The 16,741-nt window shown below is 69.5% G+C and overlaps 3 protein-coding genes across 4 annotated transcripts; 2 read left to right on the forward strand and 1 right to left on the reverse strand.

Annotated features, from left to right (window-relative positions):
* The first annotated feature begins 1,486 nt into the window (after nucleotides 1–1,486).
* Nucleotides 1,487–10,294, forward strand: CARNS1 (carnosine synthase 1). Of its 2 annotated transcripts, none has more exons than XM_074885385.1 (9): nucleotides 1,487–1,505; nucleotides 2,291–2,522; nucleotides 3,137–3,226; nucleotides 3,609–4,096; nucleotides 4,428–4,608; nucleotides 5,388–5,473; nucleotides 5,852–6,083; nucleotides 6,190–6,461; nucleotides 6,676–10,294. In XM_074885385.1, the coding sequence occupies exons 3-9, from the start codon at nucleotides 3,154–3,156 to the stop codon at nucleotides 7,900–7,902; spliced, it is 2,559 nt and encodes an 852-aa protein (XP_074741486.1). In that variant the 5' UTR covers nucleotides 1,487–1,505; nucleotides 2,291–2,522; nucleotides 3,137–3,153; the 3' UTR covers nucleotides 7,903–10,294. The 2 variants fall into 2 exon arrangements, with proteins under 2 accessions (XP_074741486.1, XP_074741485.1); XM_074885384.1 differs by lacking the exon at nucleotides 1,487–1,505 and adding an exon at nucleotides 1,578–1,608.
* Nucleotides 10,295–10,495: 201 nt separating this feature from the next.
* On the forward strand, nucleotides 10,496–14,159 carry RPS6KB2 (ribosomal protein S6 kinase B2). Its single transcript, XM_074885386.1, has 15 exons — nucleotides 10,496–10,605; nucleotides 11,411–11,445; nucleotides 11,523–11,643; nucleotides 11,756–11,824; nucleotides 11,903–12,050; nucleotides 12,146–12,203; nucleotides 12,281–12,381; nucleotides 12,467–12,557; nucleotides 12,661–12,751; nucleotides 12,921–13,028; nucleotides 13,131–13,193; nucleotides 13,279–13,356; nucleotides 13,439–13,546; nucleotides 13,647–13,759; nucleotides 13,991–14,159. The coding sequence occupies exons 1-15, from the start codon at nucleotides 10,534–10,536 to the stop codon at nucleotides 14,157–14,159; spliced, it is 1,425 nt and encodes a 474-aa protein (XP_074741487.1). The 5' UTR covers nucleotides 10,496–10,533.
* Nucleotides 14,160–14,650: 491 nt separating this feature from the next.
* Nucleotides 14,651–16,305, reverse strand: PTPRCAP (protein tyrosine phosphatase receptor type C associated protein). The gene is made up of 2 exons (XM_074885387.1): nucleotides 16,199–16,305; nucleotides 14,651–15,340 (listed from the first exon to the last, which is right to left on the reverse strand). Exons 1-2 carry the CDS (start codon nucleotides 16,199–16,201, stop codon nucleotides 14,756–14,758), a joined length of 588 nt encoding a protein of 195 aa, XP_074741488.1. The 5' UTR covers nucleotides 16,202–16,305; the 3' UTR covers nucleotides 14,651–14,755.
* Nucleotides 16,306–16,741: the final 436 nt, after the last annotated feature.

Below are 16,741 nucleotides of genomic sequence, written 5' to 3' on the forward strand. Positions count from 1 at the left end.
GGGGGCACTTTTTTTTTTTTGGGGGGGGTGGTGCGTGTGCACGCCCCGAGGGGGTGCTGGTGCTGGGGGGTAGGGTGGCGCGGGAGCAGCGGGACCCGGGTGGGGGTGTGGGGTGTGTACACGCGTGTCTGTGTGTGTCTGCGCGTGTCTGCGTGTGTGTGTGCACGCCCGTGTGCCGTGTACGTGCAGGTGTGCACCTCTGCCTGTGTCCCCGTGTGTGTGTGTGTGTGTGTGTGTGTCCACAGGGTGCGGGACTGGGGACTGTGGGGTGTATGTTGGGGTGTGTGGACAGGCGGCGGCTGTGCCGGGTGTAGCTGGGTGTGGGTGACAGGGCGTGCAGGGCTGGGTGGCATGGTGGCCGTGGTGGTGGCTCTCTGCCTGCCGGTGACGGTGACAGTGACGCCGTGGGCAGCTGGAGCTAAGCCGGGGGACGTGCGTCCTGGCAGCTCCGCCATGCTGGGGAGAGGGGGACAAGAAAAGGGGGGGGCTGTGCCCAGCCTGGCCAGTTTGGGGACAGGGACACCCTGGCACACTGAGACGCCTCCCCACGCTGCGGCAGCGTGTCCCCATGGCGTCCCTGGGGACAGGGGACAAGGCCAAGGCCAGGGGTGCAAGCCCAGCTCAGGGTGAGGGTGCCAGCGCCTGGCGCGAGGTGCCCGTGTACCCCCCCCGTGTCGTCCCCCCCCCACTGGCTGTGGAGGGGACAATGGGGCTCTGTGCCGCCCGCCGTGCCCGCCGCCTAATCCGGGGCACGGGGCCGGGGGCCGGGCACCCCGGGGTGGCACGGAGAAGGGGGGGGGGTGTTTTTAAAGGCCAGAGCTGAGCGGCGTCCCCTGTGCCAGGCGTCCCCGAGCCCTCATCCCCTGGGCACTCGCAGGCCACGGCTCCCACCCCAAGGTACCTGGTGCAGGCGCGGGGGATGCAGCTGTCCCAGCTTGGGGACCCCAGGGCCATCCCCCAGATGGGGACAGAGGGGGCACAAGGTGGTCCCCAGGCTGGTGGCGGGGGGACACGTGGACCTGCAGGGACCCCTGTGGCTGGGTTTTGGGGCGTTCCTCGTGCTGGCAGGTGCTCACCAGCAGGGCAGGGGACCGAGCCATGTGGTCCCTAACCCTGTCACCCCATGGGGACACCCACCCCATGGCCCCTGGGGTCCCCTCCCTCCCTGCCCCACCTCCATGGGGCTGTAGGAGCTGGCCTGGGGGAGCCTGGGTTGGTGGCTGGAAGCAGGCACCGTGCCTCAGTTTCCCTCCGTGCCCAGCTCTGCCGGGCACCCTGCAGGTGGGGGGGTGGCCCTGAATGCCTGGGTCTGCACCCCCAGGGCACCTTGGCACCCCGAGGCAGGGGTTGCCCCCGGCCTTGCTGAGCTAGCCTAGGATTACGTTAATCCCCGCTCGGCAGGCTGAGCCGGAGCTGCTGGGGTCACCGGGGCTGGCACCGAGGGGACAACCTGGTGGCACTGGGGGTGGCACCGAGGGGTACCCCAGGATGGGTGCCTGGCCCTGGTGGGTGCTGCGGGGGGGGGGGGCTTGGGGAGGGGGGCAGGTCCCCGAGGGGCCCAGCTGACTCTGCCCATCCGTCTCTTTCAGCCCGTTGGTCACCAGGATGGTGAGTGGCCCCCCGGGGTGGGGGGAGTGGGGGGGGGCCGCGCAGAGGTGGGTGCCCCACCCCGGTGGGGCATGGTCCCGGTGAGCCCCGGCAGTGCCGGGCACTTGTGGCGGGGAAGCGGGCGGCGTGGCGCGTTGTGCCCACCCGCCGCGTGACCCCGCGGGGACAAGGGGACGCTTTGTCCAGGAGCTGGCAGCCCCGGCGGCTGGCACTGCCCCGCCATCCCCGGGGTGGTGGCTCTGTGCCCGGCACCCGCAGCCCCCCCAGAACCCCAATACCCCCACCCGTGCGTGGGCAGCGGCGCCCTGTGCCCCTCTGCCCCGTGCCAGCCCCTTACCCCCACGGCTGCCCCATGCCAAACCATTAGCCCCATGCCACCCCATGCCAGCCCTGTACCAGCCCCATGCCAGCCCATTAGCCCCACGCCAAACATTAGCCCCATGTCAGCCCCATGTCAGCCCCATGCCAAACCATTAGCCCTATGCCACCCCATGCCAGCCCTGTACCAGCCCTTAGCCCCATGCCAGCCCCTTAGCCCTATGCCAGCCCCATGCCAGCCCTGTGCCAGCCCCGTGTCAGCCCCATGCCAACCCATTAGCCCCATGCCAGCCCTGTGCCAGCCCCATGCCAACCCCTTAGCCCTATGCCAGCCCCATGCCAGCCCCGTCTCTGCTCCCCACAGCTCTCAGTGGACCAGACGAGCGCGGAGCCAGCGCCGAGCCCGCAGGAGCAGGCGTGGGCAGGGCCGGAGGCGCTGTGCCCGGGCTGGCTGGAGGACGAGGCCCCGGATGGCGAAGTGCCCGAGGACAGTGGGGACCCCGACTGTGCCACCCATGCCTACGAGCTGCTCCAGAGCGCCCTGCGCCAGGAGGGGCTGCCCCACACGCTGGACCGCTCCGCAGAGCCCCGCACGGGTGGGGGGCACGGTGCCAGGCTGGGGTGGGGGACACCGGGCTCGGGGTGCTGGCAGCAGGGGGGGCAGAGACTGGGGTGGCGATGGCACGGCGCCAGGCTGGGGACATGGGGGTGGCAGGGACAAGGGTGGGGATGGGGACACGGTGCCAGGCTGGGGACATGGGGGTGGCAGGACTGGGGTGACAATGTCATGGTGCCAGGCTGGGGACATGGGGGTGGCAGGGACTGGCATGGAGATGACAGGGTGCCAGACTGGGGACAGGGGGGTGGCAGGACTGAGTGACAATGGCATGGTGCCAGGCTGGGGACATGGGGGTGGCAGGGACAAGGGTGGGGACAGTACAGTGCCAGGCTGGGGACATGGGGGTGGCAGGGACTGGTGTGGAGATGACACGCTGCCAGGCTGGGGACATGGGGGTGGCAGGACTGGGTGACAATGGCATGGTGCCAGGCTGGGGACACGGGGGTGGCAAGGACTGGGGTGGGGATAGGGACACAGTGCCAGACTGGGGACACAGGGGTGGCTGGGGACTCACAGCTGGGCTGGAGTGCCAGGGACAGTCTGGCAAGGGGGTCCCCGTCCTGGGGCTGTTAACTCTTGCCTTGCTGGCAGGAGTTGGCCTGCTGGACATGACTGTCTGCATCCTGGGCTCCCCCACCGCCTTCCTGCCCGTCCTGCTGGAGGGTGGCACCCGCTGCCCAGGTGGGTACTGTCACCTTGACCCCACCCCGTACGAGACACCTGTGAACCCACCCTGAGTGCTCCCCACATCCCACCTGGCTGCTCCAACCCTGGGCCAAGGTGTTCCGCACACCCACTGTGCCTGTGTGACCGGGACTGGGAGGGAAACTGAGGCAGGGGCTGAGGGTGACATCCCCCCCCCTCCACCCCGTACCCCACATCTGCAGCCCCATTAACTCCAGTACACACCAGTGTCGGCAGCAAATGCCACCCCAGGGTGCTGGGGCGGCATCACTCCCCCCATGCTCCCTCCCTGGGTGGGTGCCCCCTTTACTGCCCCCCCAGGGGGTGTCAGGGCAGGGGCATGGGGACAGCCGCTGCCCGTGCCCCTGCTCACCCACAGGTGCCATGGTGCTGTGCCTGTCACCCACCTGGGCCAGCCGGGTGCCCTCGGAGACATCCCCGGGCGCCTGGTCCCTGCTGCTCTCCCGGGGGGTCTCCTTCGAGGCAGGGGGCCACAGCGCCCTGGAAACCTTCGTGCCCCCCCGCCGGGCCAACTACGTGACAGGCACCTTTACGACGGGGGGCCCCGAGGGTGGCTGGGTGGGCGAGCTGGCCCGTGACCTTGACTGCCCCACGGGGGGCTCGGTCCCGCTCGTTCGCCGGCTCGAGGACCCGCTGGTCACCCGTTGGGTGCTGGCGGCCCGCGCCGGCTTGCCCGTGCCCCCCACCCTGGCCTTCGTCCTGGGACCACGGGGGGACCTGCCCACGGAGTCGGTGGCCCCCGGGGTGAGGCTGGTGCGGCTGGAGGACCCCCAGAACCAGGAGAAGCTGGTGCAGGAGGAGGTGGGCGCCTTCCTGGGGGGCACCGCCATGGAGCCCTACAGCCAGGTGGGCACGGGGGGGCATGGGGGGGCACCCGTGGGGCATGGCGGGGTGTGCAGGGGCACCTGTGTGGCACAGTGGGGGGCATAAGGGTCGGGGGCACCCATGGGGCACAGCGGGGTGTGCAGGAGCACCTATGGGGCACAGTGGGGGGGATAAGGCTGGGGGGGTACCCGTAGGGCACATCAGGGCGTTCAGGGGCACTTGTGGGTCAGTGGGGTGTCACCAGTGACACGGGGGTGACACCTGCACCCAGGCGGTGGGGCAGCTGTTGGGGTGACACGGTGTCACGTGTAAGCGGTGTGGGGTGACACGGTGGGGGGGTGTCTGTGCGCAGGTGGTGGTGCGGCCGGCGGGGTGGCGGTGGCGTGGGACGGGCGCCCGCAGCACCCACGGGAAGGAGGAGGGGGCGGCGGTGGCACGGGCGGTGGGTGCCCGGCTCCGCGGGCTGCGGGAGGAGGACAGCGTCCTGCTGGAGGCCCTGGTGCCCACCGCCCGCCTGCCCGCGCCCCCCCCACGTAAGGCCCCCGCCCTCGGGTGCCCACCACCCTGGGATGGGAGGGAAGGAGGGACCCCCCCCTGCCCCAGCCCCCCTGAGTCCCTGCAGCTGGGCCTGTCCCCTGGGATGGATGAGTGGGTGACCATGGGGGCACCCAAACTCCTGGGCTTCTGGGTATGAAGGTGGCCACCTTGGACCCCCCTGTACTCCCCTGGGGTGGGGGGGAATGTCACCCTGGACCCCCACAGTCCCTTGGGGGGGGGGTGGGGAAAAGGTGGCCACCCTGGGCCCCCATAGTCCCCTGAGTGGGGGGGAAGTTTCCCCTTGGACCCCCCCAGTCCCCTGGGGTAGGGGTGGGGGGAAAGGTGGCCACCCTGGACCCCCCGTGGTCCCCTGGAGTGAGAGGAAGGTCACCCTGGACCCCACAAGCCCCTGGGGGGTGTATGGAGGGAAGGTGGCCAGCCCGGACCCCCATGGTCCCCTGGGGTGGGGGGCAAGTTTCCCCTTGGACCCCCCACAGTCTCCTGAGGGGTGTATGGAGGGAACGTGGCCACCCTGGACCCCCCGTGGTCCCCTGGGGCAGGGCAGGGTTGTGTGGGGGGGGTGACCACCTTTGACCCCCTACAGCCCCATGGGGCCGGGGGTGGCAGTGGCCACGCTGGACCTCGCAGTCCCCTGGGGTTGGGGTTGGCTGGGGCCACCGCGGTGTCACAGGGGGTCCCAGAAACCGAGGGGAGGCTGGGGGGGGGGTCGGGCAGGGCCCCCCGTCCCGTGCCTGCCCTGTCCCTCGCCCCCCAGGCAGCCCAGCCCCACGGCTGCCCGTGGCCCTGCGCATCTGCACCCTCGTCTGCAGGTCCTGGGGGGACCGGCCCCAGCTCTGCCAGGTACGGACCCCCCCGCCCCGCCCCAAGCTCTGCCCCTTCGCCTGGGGATGCCCACCCGGGGGGGCATGGGGCCCTGCGTGTCCCACCAGGCTATGGGGTGGCCGTCCCTGTCCCCAAGCCCTAGTGGCCATCCGTGTCCCCACACCGTGGTAGCCCTGTGTGTCCCCAGGCTGTGGTGGCCACCCATGCCCCCACACCCTGGTGGCCCTACGTGCCCCCAAACTACGGTGGCCATCCACATCCCCATGCCCTGGTAGCCCTGCATGTCCCCAGGCTATGGTGGCCACCCATGTCCCCCATACCCTGTTGGCCCTACATGTCGCCAGGCACTGGGGTGGCAGCTGGTGTCCCCATGCCCGTGTCGGCGTGTCCCCACAGGTGGCCTGCGGCGTGGGGCGTGCGGAGGCGCCGGTGCGGCATGGGGCAGCGCTGCCCCAGGGCCTGGACTCCAGCCTGCAGCAGTGGGGGGTGGTGGCCCCCGGCCAGCGGCAGGCCCTGGCCACGCGGCTACAGGAGGCCGCCGAGGCCACCATGGCCGCCCTCCTGGCCGCCGAGGCCGAGCTGAGCCCCCAGCAGCGCGGTGGTGCCCGCGCCCGCACCGACTTCCTGGGTGAGCACGTGGGGTGGGGGGGGACACACGACACACGCCCAGTCCCCCGGGGGCCACCCCGCGGTGGGAACACGGGGTGCTGAGCGCAGTGTCCCTGCATCCCCAGGAGTGGACTTCTTGCTGGCGTGCGTGGATGATGCCCTGGAGTTGGTGGCCCTGTCCACCAACAGCCAGCGGTGCCTGGAGACCTGCCTGCTAGCCGAGGGCATGGGGCGCGCCATGGGGGAACCCCCCGGTGACTTGCCACGGCTACTGGCCGAGATCCTGCTGCACCGGGCACAGTGTCACCTGGTCGAGGGCAAGGACATCCTGCTCATCGGGGCCGGCGGCGTCAGCAAGAGCTTCGTTTGGGAGGCGGCACGCGGCTATGGCCTGAGGGTGAGGGGGCTGGTGGGCACTGCTATCAGTAGGCTTCAGAGTGAACGCTGGGTGCCACCCCACACACGGCAGTCACACCGTAGCTGTGCCCACGCCTCGGGTGGTTTCTCTGCTGTTCCAGTCGGTGGCGGGGGATGAGGAGGGTGGCACAGGTGCCATGCCACGAGTGGGTGCCCCCCCCCGCCACTACGGTGACACCTCTCTGGGGACACAGATCCACCTGGTCGAGTCGGACCCGGAGCACTTTGCGGCAGAGCTGGTGGAAACCTTCCTACCCTACGACAGCCGGGAGCACCGGCGGGACGAGGAGCACGCGGAGCGGGTGGTGGAACTGGTACGCGCCCGGGGGCTGCGGCCCCACGCTTGTCTCTCTTACTGGGACGACTGCGTGGTACTGGCGGCACTGGTGTGCCAGCGCCTGGGTTTACGCGGCAGCCCGCCCGCCGCCGTCCGCGTGGCCAAGCAGAAGAGCCGGACCCACCAACACTTGCAACGGTGCCGGCGGGGCCGCCCGCCGCCCGCCGCTTTCGCCGTGCCCTGCCGCCGGTTGCAGAGCCACGGGGACGTGGAACGGGCGGCGGGGGCCGTACCCTTCCCTGCCGTGGCCAAACTGGAGTTCGGGGCGGGCGGCGTGGGCGTGCGGCTGGTGGAAAGCGCCGGGCAGTGCCACGCTCACGCCGCCCGGCTCTGGCGGGACCTGCGGGATGACGCCGATCACCCGGGCATCGGGTTGGGTTGGGGCAACGCCATGTTGCTGATGGAGTACGTGCCGGGCACCGAGCACGACGTCGATTTGGTGGTCTTCGAGGGGAGACTTTTGGGTGCTTGGGTGTCCGATAACGGCCCCACGCGCTTGCCCGCCTTCCTGGAGACGGCTGCCTGCCTGCCCTCCTGCCTGCCCGCCGACCGGCAGGCGCAGCTAGTGCGGGCAGCCCTGCAGTGCTGCCTGGCCTGCGGGCTACTGGATGGCGTCTTCAACGTGGAGCTGAAATTAGGGCCGGGTGGCCCACGGCTACTAGAGATCAACCCCCGCATGGGGGGTTTCTACCTACGCGACTGGATCCGGGAGGTCTACGGCCCCGACCTGCTGCTGGCCGCCGTACTAGTGGCCCTGGGGCTACCACCAGTGCTGCCCGCTCGCCCCATGCCCCGTGCCCACCTTGCCGGCGTGATGTGCCTGGACTCGGAGCACGGGCCGGTCCTGGGGGGCGGTGGGGGGCTGGCGACTCTGCGGGAGCTGCAAAGTCGTGGCCTCGTCCGCCTCAACCGTCTCTTCGAGGAGACGGCGGGGGCCGGCGAGTACGAGGAGCCCTGCCTGAGCGTGGCCTGCGGCGGGGCGACGCGGGCAGAGGCCTGCCTGCGCCTGCTGGGGCTCTGCCAGGCGCTGGGCATCGACTCGCCCCGTTACCCTGTCGAGCATTTCCTCTCCCACTTTAAATAGCCCCGGGCAAGCAGCGGGGCAGGCGGGGGGGCTGCAAAAAGTGGGGGGGACGGGAACTGACCCGCTGCCCTGCTGGCACCCCTCCCGCAGCCCTGCCGCCCTGCTCCCTGGCAGCACCCCCGGCATCCCCCCGACACCCCGTTCCATGGCATCCCCCTGCTCCCCTGGACCCCAGTCCCCTGCCCTGGCACCCCATCCCCTGGCATCCCCACAATTTCCAGCATCCCCCCAGCCCTGACACCCCAACCCCTGGCATCCCCCCCATCCTGGCACCCCATCCCCTGGCATCCCCCCATTCCCCTGACAGCCCATCCCCTCACTCCTCTGGCACCCCTCATAACCCTGACACCCCACCCCCCCTGCCCTGGCACCCCAACTTCTGGCACCCCCAAGCCCTGCCCCCAGTGTCCCCCGTCCCCACAGCTGGGGTGGGGGTGGGGGGTGGCCAGTGCCCCTCCAGTGCCAGGGAACATGCAGGGGGACGCTGACCCCCAGCCCTCCCCAGGGCAGGGGGCAGACAGGGTCCCCCCTTAACATACTTTTGTTAATGGGGGACGAGGGCAGCCCCCCCGGAGGCACCCAGGCCACCCCAGCAGAGTAGTGGGTGCAGCCTGGGGTGTGCTGGCACCCGCCGGCATGGGGAGACCCTACAAGAACAAACCAGCACAGGGAGACCCTAAAAACCAGCACGGGGAGACCCTGCAATAACAAACCAGCACGGGGAGACCCTAAAAACCAGCACGGGGAGACCCTGCAATAACAAACCAGCATGGGGAGACCCTAAAAACCAGCACGGGGAGACCCTGCAATAACAAACCAGCATGGGGAGACCCTACAAACCAGCACAGGGAGACCCTACAAGAACAAACCAGCACAGGGAGACCCTAAAAACCAACATGGGGAGACCCTACAATAACAAACCAGCATGGGGAGACCCTACAATAACAAAGCAGCACAGGGGGACCCTGCAAGAACAAAGCTGCATGAGGGAGACCCCACAGTAACAAACTTAGGTGGGGAGACCCTACAATAACACACCTTGAAGGGGAGACCCCACGATAACAAACCGACGTGGGGAAACCCTACAATAACAGACCTGTGCGGGAAAACCCTACAATAACAGACCTGCACAGGGAGACCCTACAATAACAACCCAGCCCCAGGGACCCTATAGAACGCCCAGGACAGGGTGCAGGGCGTCCCGCCCCAGAACAGGGCGGCGTGGGGGGTCCCATGGCGGTGGGGGGACACCCCCGGGTCAGCACCCTGCCTTGAACACCCCGGGGACCACACAACGACATGTGACCTCCGCTGGCCCTGGAACCCCCCTGGGCTGTGTGTCCCCGCGAGCAGAGGGCAGCGCTGCCCCCCCAGAGGCCCCGAGCCCCGGGATGGCACCGAGCCCTATAGTGAGAGACAGCCCCTAAAGCGCCCCCGACCCTACTATAACACCCAGCACCTATAGGGCCCAAGACCCTACAATAACACCAGTGACTCTACAATAACACCCAGCCCCTAGAGTGCCCCAGACCCCACAATAACCCCAGTGACCCTATAGCAACACAGTCCTTATAGTGCCCCAGACCCTACACCAGCAACCCTACAATAACACCCAGCCCCTATAGTGCCCCAGATGCTACAATAACACCCAGCCTCTATAGGGCCCAAGACCCTACAACACCACTAGTGACCCTACAATAACACCAGCGACCCTACAATAACACCCAGCCCCTATAGGGCTCAAGACCCTACAACAACACTAGTGACCCTACAATAACACCAGCGACCCTACAATAACACCCAGCCCCTAGAGTGGCCCAGATCCTACAATAACACCAGCAACCTTACAATAACACCCAGCACCTATAGGGCCTCAGACCCTACAACACGACCAGCGACCCTACAGTAACACCCAGCCCCTATAGTGCCCCAGACCCCACAATAACCCCAGCGACCCTATAGCAACACAGCCCCTATAGCGCCCCAGACCCTACACCAGCGACCCTACAATAACACCCAGCCCCCAGAGTGCCCCAGACCCCACAATAGCACCAGTGGCCCTATAGCAACACAGCCCCCGAGTGCCGCAGACGCTCCAGTGACACCAGCGACCCTCCAACCACAGGCAGCCCCCGCCGTCCCTGCGGCCCTACAAGAACCCTCGCGCCCTCCAGCGCCCACTGGTGTCCTACGGGCCCGCGTGGGCCGCGAGCGCGGCCGCGGGGGTTTTGGGGGTGTGTGTGGGGGGTGTCTCGGTCTCTTTCCAGGGACGCTCCTCCTCCCTCCGCTGTCGTCACGGCGGCGCCGATGAGGTCACAGCGACGTAAAGGGGGCGGGGCAGCCCCCCCCCCACCCCCAGCGCGGGGGTGCCCAGTAAAGGCTGTGAGCGGCCGCCATGGCTCTGTCGTTGTCCCTGTGCGCCCCCCAGGGGACCCCACGCGCGTGTGTGTGTGTGTGTGTGTGTGTGTGTGTGTCCCTCCGCACGGGACTACATCTCCCGGCGTGCCCCGCGGCGGGGATGCCGGAGTCCCCCGGTGACGCGCGGAGGGGGCGTGGCTCGGGGGCGTGGCTACCGGGAGGGGCGGGGCCAGCGGGGCGGGTCCCGGTAGGGGGTCCCGGTACGGCGCCGTCATGGCGGGGGTGTTCGACATCGACCTGGAGACCGAGGAGGGCAGCGATGGGGACGAGCCTGAGCTGGGCGCCGTGAGCCGGCACCGGGGCGGGGGACCGGGACCGGGACCGGGGGGGGGCGATCGGGGACCGGCTGGGGACGGGGGGGAACCGGGACTGTGGGGGGAGCATGGAGCGGGCATGGGGCGACCGGGATAGGGAGGGGGACAGCGGGACCCCGCTGCGGACGGGGGCGCGGATCGGGAGCTGGAGGCGGGGATGAGCGGCACCGGGAGCCGGTGGGGACGGGGGGATGCACCGGGGCCCGCTCGGCGCCGGGGACGGACGGGCGGGCAGGCAGGCAGCGAGCAGGCAGAAGGTCGGGCAGCTGAAGGAGGGGGGACACGGCCAGGCACAGGGGACCCTGCCGGTGGCGGGGCCGGGGCGCAGCGAGGCTGGCGTGGGGACGGGCCGGGGCGGGCACAGCCGGGGACCGGGGGACAACCGGTAGGTCCCGGCGCAGCTCCCCCGCCCCGGCCGGGCAGAGGGAGGCTCCCGCTGGGCAGGGCCCGACCTCAGCCCAAAAACATCCGGCTGGGCCAGCGTGTGGCACCTCGCCCCGTGCTGCCTGCCTGCCTGCCTGCCTGCCTGCCCTGGGCCGCTGCCTGCTGCGGGCACCCTGCCTGCTGTGGGTCCCCTGCCTGCCATCCTGCTGCGGGCACCCTGCCTGCCTGCCATAGGTCCCCTGCCTGCCCTGGTCCCCTGCCTACTGTAGGTGTCCTGCCTGCTGCAGGCACCTGCCCACTATGACCCCTGCTGTGGGTCCCCTGCCTGCTGCCAGCACCCTGCCCGCCATGGCCCCCTCTGCCCGCCGCTGACCGTGGGTTCCCTCCCGCAGGAGATGGAGCTGGAGCCCCGGGGGAACGGCCTGGAGTAAGTGGGGTGCAGGCAGGGGTGCAGGCAGGGGGGCAGGCAGGGGGTGCGTCCCCTCTCACCCCCTCTCCCAACAGGCCGGTGGGGCACTACGAGGAGATCGAGATCTCAGAGAGCAGCGTCAACAATGGCCCCGAGCACATCGGGCCCCACTGCTTCGAGCTGCTCCGCGTCCTGGGCAAGGGTGGCTACGGCAAGGTGGGGGGCACGGTACACCGGGGGGGGGGCACACACACGCTTTGGGGGTGTTGGGGTGCTATGGGGGAGATCCGGCGCTGCCACAGCGTCCCCAAGCTCCTTGTCCTTCCAGGTGTTCCAGGTCCGCAAAGTCCAGGGCACCAACACAGGGAAGATCTTCGCCATGAAGGTCCTGAAGAAGGTAGCGCCGTCCTGGGACCCCCCCACAGCCCCCTTGGGGAGCCCCCCCCTTCCCGGCTCACCCCCCACCCCCCCCCAGGCCAAGATCGCCTGCAATGCCAAGGACACGGCGCACACCCGGGCCGAGAGGAACATCCTAGAGGCTGTCAAACACCCCTTCATCGTTGACCTCATCTACGCCTTCCAGACGGGCGGCAAGCTCTACCTCATCCTGGAGTGCCTCAGCGGTAAGAGGGGGGGGGGCCCGAGGGGGGAAATTTGGGGGTCCAGGGGGGGCTGGGGCTGGCTCTCAGGGGGTCCCGCTTGGGCTGTGGTTTTGTAGGTGGAGAGCTCTTCATGCAGCTGGAGCGGGAGGGCATCTTCCTGGAGGACACTGCCTGGTAGGGATGTTGGGGGGGGTGGGGGGGGGACATGGGGGGACCCCAACACCACTCACAGCCCCCCCCCCCGTCCCCAGTTTCTACCTGAGCGAGATCACGCTGGCCCTGGGCCACCTGCACTCCCATGGCATCATCTACCGCGACCTCAAGCCGGAGAATATCATGCTCAACAGCCAAGGTGGGCTTGATGGGGGGGGGGAGTTTGGGGAGCACGGGGTGGTCCCCGAGGATGGTGCTGACCCCCCCCCTCAACGCCCCCCAAGGTCACATCAAGCTGACGGACTTCGGGCTGTGCAAGGAGTCGATCCACGACGGGGCCGTCACTCACACCTTCTGCGGCACCATCGAGTACATGTGAGGCGGGTGCGGCAAGGGGGGGGGCGGCGAGGATAGGGGGGGAGGGGGGCTTGCCACCCCCACTTAGGGCACCCCCCCTGCTCCCTGCACCCCCCCCCAGGGCCCCCGAAATCCTGGTGCGCAGCGGGCACAACCGGGCGGTGGACTGGTGGAGCCTGGGCGCCCTGATGTACGACATGCTCACAGGATCGGCAAGTCCCACTCCTGCTCTTTCCTCCCCGGGAAAGGGGGGGGGCAACGGGTTGGGTTGGGTTGGGTTGGGGGGGGTGCTCCTAGGGGTGCTGGAGGGGTCCCCACTAGGATGATACTAAGCCTTCCTCGCCCACCCGGCTCTTCCTCGCCACCCGGTACCTCTCGCAGCCCCCCTTCACCGCCGAAAACCGCAAGAAAACCATCGACAAGATCCTCAAGGGCAAACTGGTGCTGCCGCCATACTTGACGCCTGACGCACGGGACCTGCTCAAAAAGGTACCCCCCCCCCCTTCCCCCCACCCCCCCCAGCTTGTTTATGTAGGTCCTACCAAAACCGCCCCCTCCCCATGCCCTCCTCCATCCCTATTTCTCTTCCAGTTCCTCAAGAGAAACCCCAACCAGCGGGTTGGGGGGGGCCCAGGCGACGCAGCTGATGTGCAGGTACAGGCAGGGGCAGGCAGCAGGGTGGGGGCCAGGTGGACACTCCCCCTCCTGCCTGACCCCCCCCACCCCTCGCTGCCCGCAGAAGCAGCCCTTCTTCCGCCACATCAACTGGGAGGACCTGCTGGCCCGCAGGCTGGACCCCCCCTTCAAACCCTGCCTGGTAGGGCTGGAGAAGAGGGGGTTGGGGTTTGGAGGGGGGGGGCGGGGGCACCCACAGGAGCACCCACCACCCACCCCCGCAGCAGTCGGAGGAGGACGTCAGCCAGTTCGACACCCGCTTCACCCGCCAGACGCCTGTCGACAGCCCGGACGACGTCGCCATCAGCGAAAGTGCCAACCAGGCCTTCCTGGTATTGAAGGGGGGGGACACACACGACAGTGGGACCCCCACCTCCCCCCCCAACCTCCAATGGGGTCCCAGCCCCCCTGACACCGCCCCCCTACCCTCAGGGCTTCACCTATGTGGCCCCCTCGGTGCTGGAGAGCATCAAGGAGGGGTTCTCCTTCCAGCCCAAGGTGCGCTCCCCCCGCCGCCTCAACAGCAGCCCCCGCACCCCCGTCAGGTACCTGCCCCCCGCCCCGGGGGGGCTGGGGAAGGGGGGGTGTGTGCTTTAAGATGGGGGCATCAGGGTGGGCATTAAGGGGGGGAAGAGGGGCTGGGGCAGCAGGGTGGGGGGGGCATTGGGCATGGTGGGGAGCGGGGGGTGGGGGGGGGAGTGTGGTGCGCTGGTGCTGTGGGTGTAGCCCCTCACCCTGTCCCCCCCATTTTTCCCCCCCTCTCCCCCCCTCTCCAGCCCTGTGAAGTTCTCCCCCTTCGAGGTGTTCAAGCCGGGAACAGCGGGGGAGCCGATGGAAGTGGGGGGCAACCTGCCCCCCCCCGCCGAGGGCACGGCTCCGCTCCCTATCAAGACCTCTGTGGGGGCCAAAAAGCAGAAGGGGGGGCGGGGGCGGGTGCCCAGGTAGGGGTGGGGTTGGGGGCGGGTGGCGGGGGGGGGGGGGGAGAAGGACACCGAGTGCCGGCGGCGGAGGGGCCTGGTGCCCCCCCCCGGGGGTGTGTGTGGGGGGGCCCCACGATGCTGCTGTTCTCCCCACGGGCACGGCCGCCCCCCACCCCCAGTACAGCCCCCTGCCCGCTCACGCTGCTGCCAGAGTTTGGGGGAGCGGGGGGGAACCCCCGGTGTGGTGGTGGGGTCCCCCCCAGGGCTTTGGCCCCCCCAAGGGTGTGGCCCTTCTGGGGTGTGGCCGCCAAGGGTGTGTCCCCCCCGGGGGGGGGAGGGCGCGGCTGCTGGATTTGTGCCAATTAAAGGACTTGATGAGGCTGTGGTGGTCCTGTGCTACGGGGAGGGGGTGCAGGCTCCACCCCCCGCACTATGCCCCGCCCCTTCCCTCATGCCCCGCCCCTTTGTCAGGCTCCTCCCCCACTTTGCCTTCCCCCCCCCAAACTGACAGCTGTAGACAGGCAGAGCCGCTCTTTTATTGGTGGGTGCCCAGGCCCCTGCAGCCAATCAGGAGCCTCAGCTGGGGGCGGGCAGGGGGCAGCGTGGGCAGGGGCAGGGGTGTCACAGGGCGGTGACGGAGGGCCGCGTGTCCCCCCAAGCTGCTGTCCCCGAAAAGGCGTGAAGGTCACTGAGCAAGGCCTCGGCGCTGCCCCCCGCCCCCTGCTCCCCACCAGGGGGGCTCTCGGGGACCCCCTCGGCCTCCTCCTCCTCCTCTTCATCTTCCTCCTGCTCCTCCTCATCCTCCTCATGCTGCTTCTCCTCTTCCTCCTCCTCGTCCTCGTCCTCCTCCAGCCGCTGATTCTGGCTCCACGGCATCAGCTCTTCCTCCTCATCCCGGGGGGCCGCCGTCACCTCCCCGTCCCCATAGCTGGGCTCTTCCGTGGGGCCACCCCGTCCCCGCAGCCGGTGCCAATGTCCCCGCAGCAGCTCCAGTGCCCGCCGGCCCATGGGCCGGGGATGGTAACGCCCGGCCGAAAGCCGGCAAAGATGGTGCCAGGCCACGGCCAACCCTATGGCCAGGCAGAGCAGGAGCCCCAACAGAGCCCCCACCGCCCGGTCGCTGCGGCTCCCCGCCGGTTCCCCCGCCGCCGCCAGCCCGGTTAACGCCAGCAGTACCGGTACCGGGGGGTACCGCCACGCTCCAGCCTGCGGGTGAGGGCACCGGGGTCACGGCCACGTGCCTGGCACCCAGCCCAGCCCTTCCCAGACTTGGGGTGGCCACCCCATCCTGGAAACATGGGGTAGGGCCAGGTCGAAGGGCAACGGGCCCTGGGGATGGGGAGGGAAAAGGGGGGGGCCGTGCCCCCCGCCGCCGGCGCTGCGTGCCGGGTGGGTGGCCAGCCAGCCCCGTGACGGGAAGCTGCGGTCGGCGGGTGCCACAGCACCTGCGGGTGCTGAGGGAGAGGACCTGGGTCCTGCCACCCCCACGCTGCGCTTACATAGGCGCCCCCCTCAAAGCCCCAAAGCACCCCTTGCCCCTCCCCACAGGGCTGCAGCCCCGTAGCACCCCCCCACCCCACAGCTTCAGGGCACCCTCCTCCCCCCAGCCTTGCACCCACAACCTCCAACCTGCCCCCCAACCCCTCTGTGCTACCCTGACCCCCCCCTCCCCAGCCTCACTGTGCTGCCCTTGTGTCCCCCCCACCCCAAACCTGCCTTTCTGCGCCCCCCACCTCCAGCACAGCCAGGCCCCACTGCCCCCCCCACCCCAACCCCACTGTGGGAGGGGGATCTGCCCCAGGGCATCCACCACTGCTTCACCCCCCCCAGCCTCAGCCCCTGGGGCAGCACCAGCTGGGGGGTCGGGGGGAGCCAAATCTGAATGAAGCACAGCCACACCCCCCCCAGATTTAGCAGGGGAAACTGAGGCTGGAGAAGGGCCTGCCCCCCCCCCACACCTCCTCCAGCTCCCTCCCAATCTAGGGGATGTCCCCCCCCTCTACCTCGGTCCCCCAGGTCCCAGACACCCCCATCTCCCATCCTGCCCGGTTTTGGGGTGCTCACCATCAGCAGGCGCTGCCAGAGCAGGTCCTGATGCTGCGGGCGCAAGCTGTGCTGGGGGGGGGGGGGGGGGGGGGGCCCTGGTGCTTCCTGCCCCCGCGCAGCGGATGTATCGCTGTGGGGGGAGGCGAGGTGCTGTGTGTTCCCCCCCGCCTACCCAAAATTCACCCAGGGCCCTGGAAATCTAGGGTGGCTGCCAGCCCTGGGGACCCACTCTGACCCCCCCCCCCCCCCAAGCTGTCCCCCCACTCCCCGCCATGATCCTGGAACCACTGACCCCCCCACCCCACCCTCCGGTGCTGCGCCCAGTTCTCTGGGGACACCAACACCCTGGGGACACCGAAGGGACCCACCACACAGGGTGAGGGGACACGCACATACAGGGGGGGTCCCATGCCCCATGGCACTGGGTGCAGCACTGTTCTTGGGGGGGGGGGGGGGGGGGGAGCCACCCCCAGCACATCGCCCCATTTCCTGCCAGAAGCGGGTAAGCTCTCACCCGTGACGGCTGTGCCTTCCTGTCCCCACCTTTTGTCCCACCCCCGC

This window comes from Strix uralensis, chromosome 15, assembly GCF_047716275.1.
Source record: "Strix uralensis isolate ZFMK-TIS-50842 chromosome 15, bStrUra1, whole genome shotgun sequence".
NCBI classification, from domain to species: domain Eukaryota; kingdom Metazoa; phylum Chordata; class Aves; order Strigiformes; family Strigidae; genus Strix; species Strix uralensis.

What these genes read in the sequence shown, in the direction of transcription:
- CARNS1 (XM_074885384.1), top strand. An exon ending in CTCCGCAGAGCCCCGCACGG is followed by an intron (nt 2,523 to 3,136) that starts GTGGGGGGCACG and finishes CCTTGCTGGCAG; the next exon opens with GAGTTGGCCTGCTGGACATG. An exon ending in CCTGCCCGCGCCCCCCCCAC is followed by an intron (nt 4,609 to 5,387) that starts GTAAGGCCCCCG and finishes CTCGCCCCCCAG; the next exon opens with GCAGCCCAGCCCCACGGCTG.
- RPS6KB2 (XM_074885386.1), top strand. Translation starts at nt 10,534, where the DNA reads ATGGCGGGGGTGTTCGACATCGACCTGGAGACCGAGGAGGGCAGCGAT. An exon ending in TGCGGCACCATCGAGTACAT is followed by an intron (nt 12,558 to 12,660) that starts GTGAGGCGGGTG and finishes ACCCCCCCCCAG; the next exon opens with GGCCCCCGAAATCCTGGTGC. An exon ending in CACGGGACCTGCTCAAAAAG is followed by an intron (nt 13,029 to 13,130) that starts GTACCCCCCCCC and finishes TTTCTCTTCCAG; the next exon opens with TTCCTCAAGAGAAACCCCAA.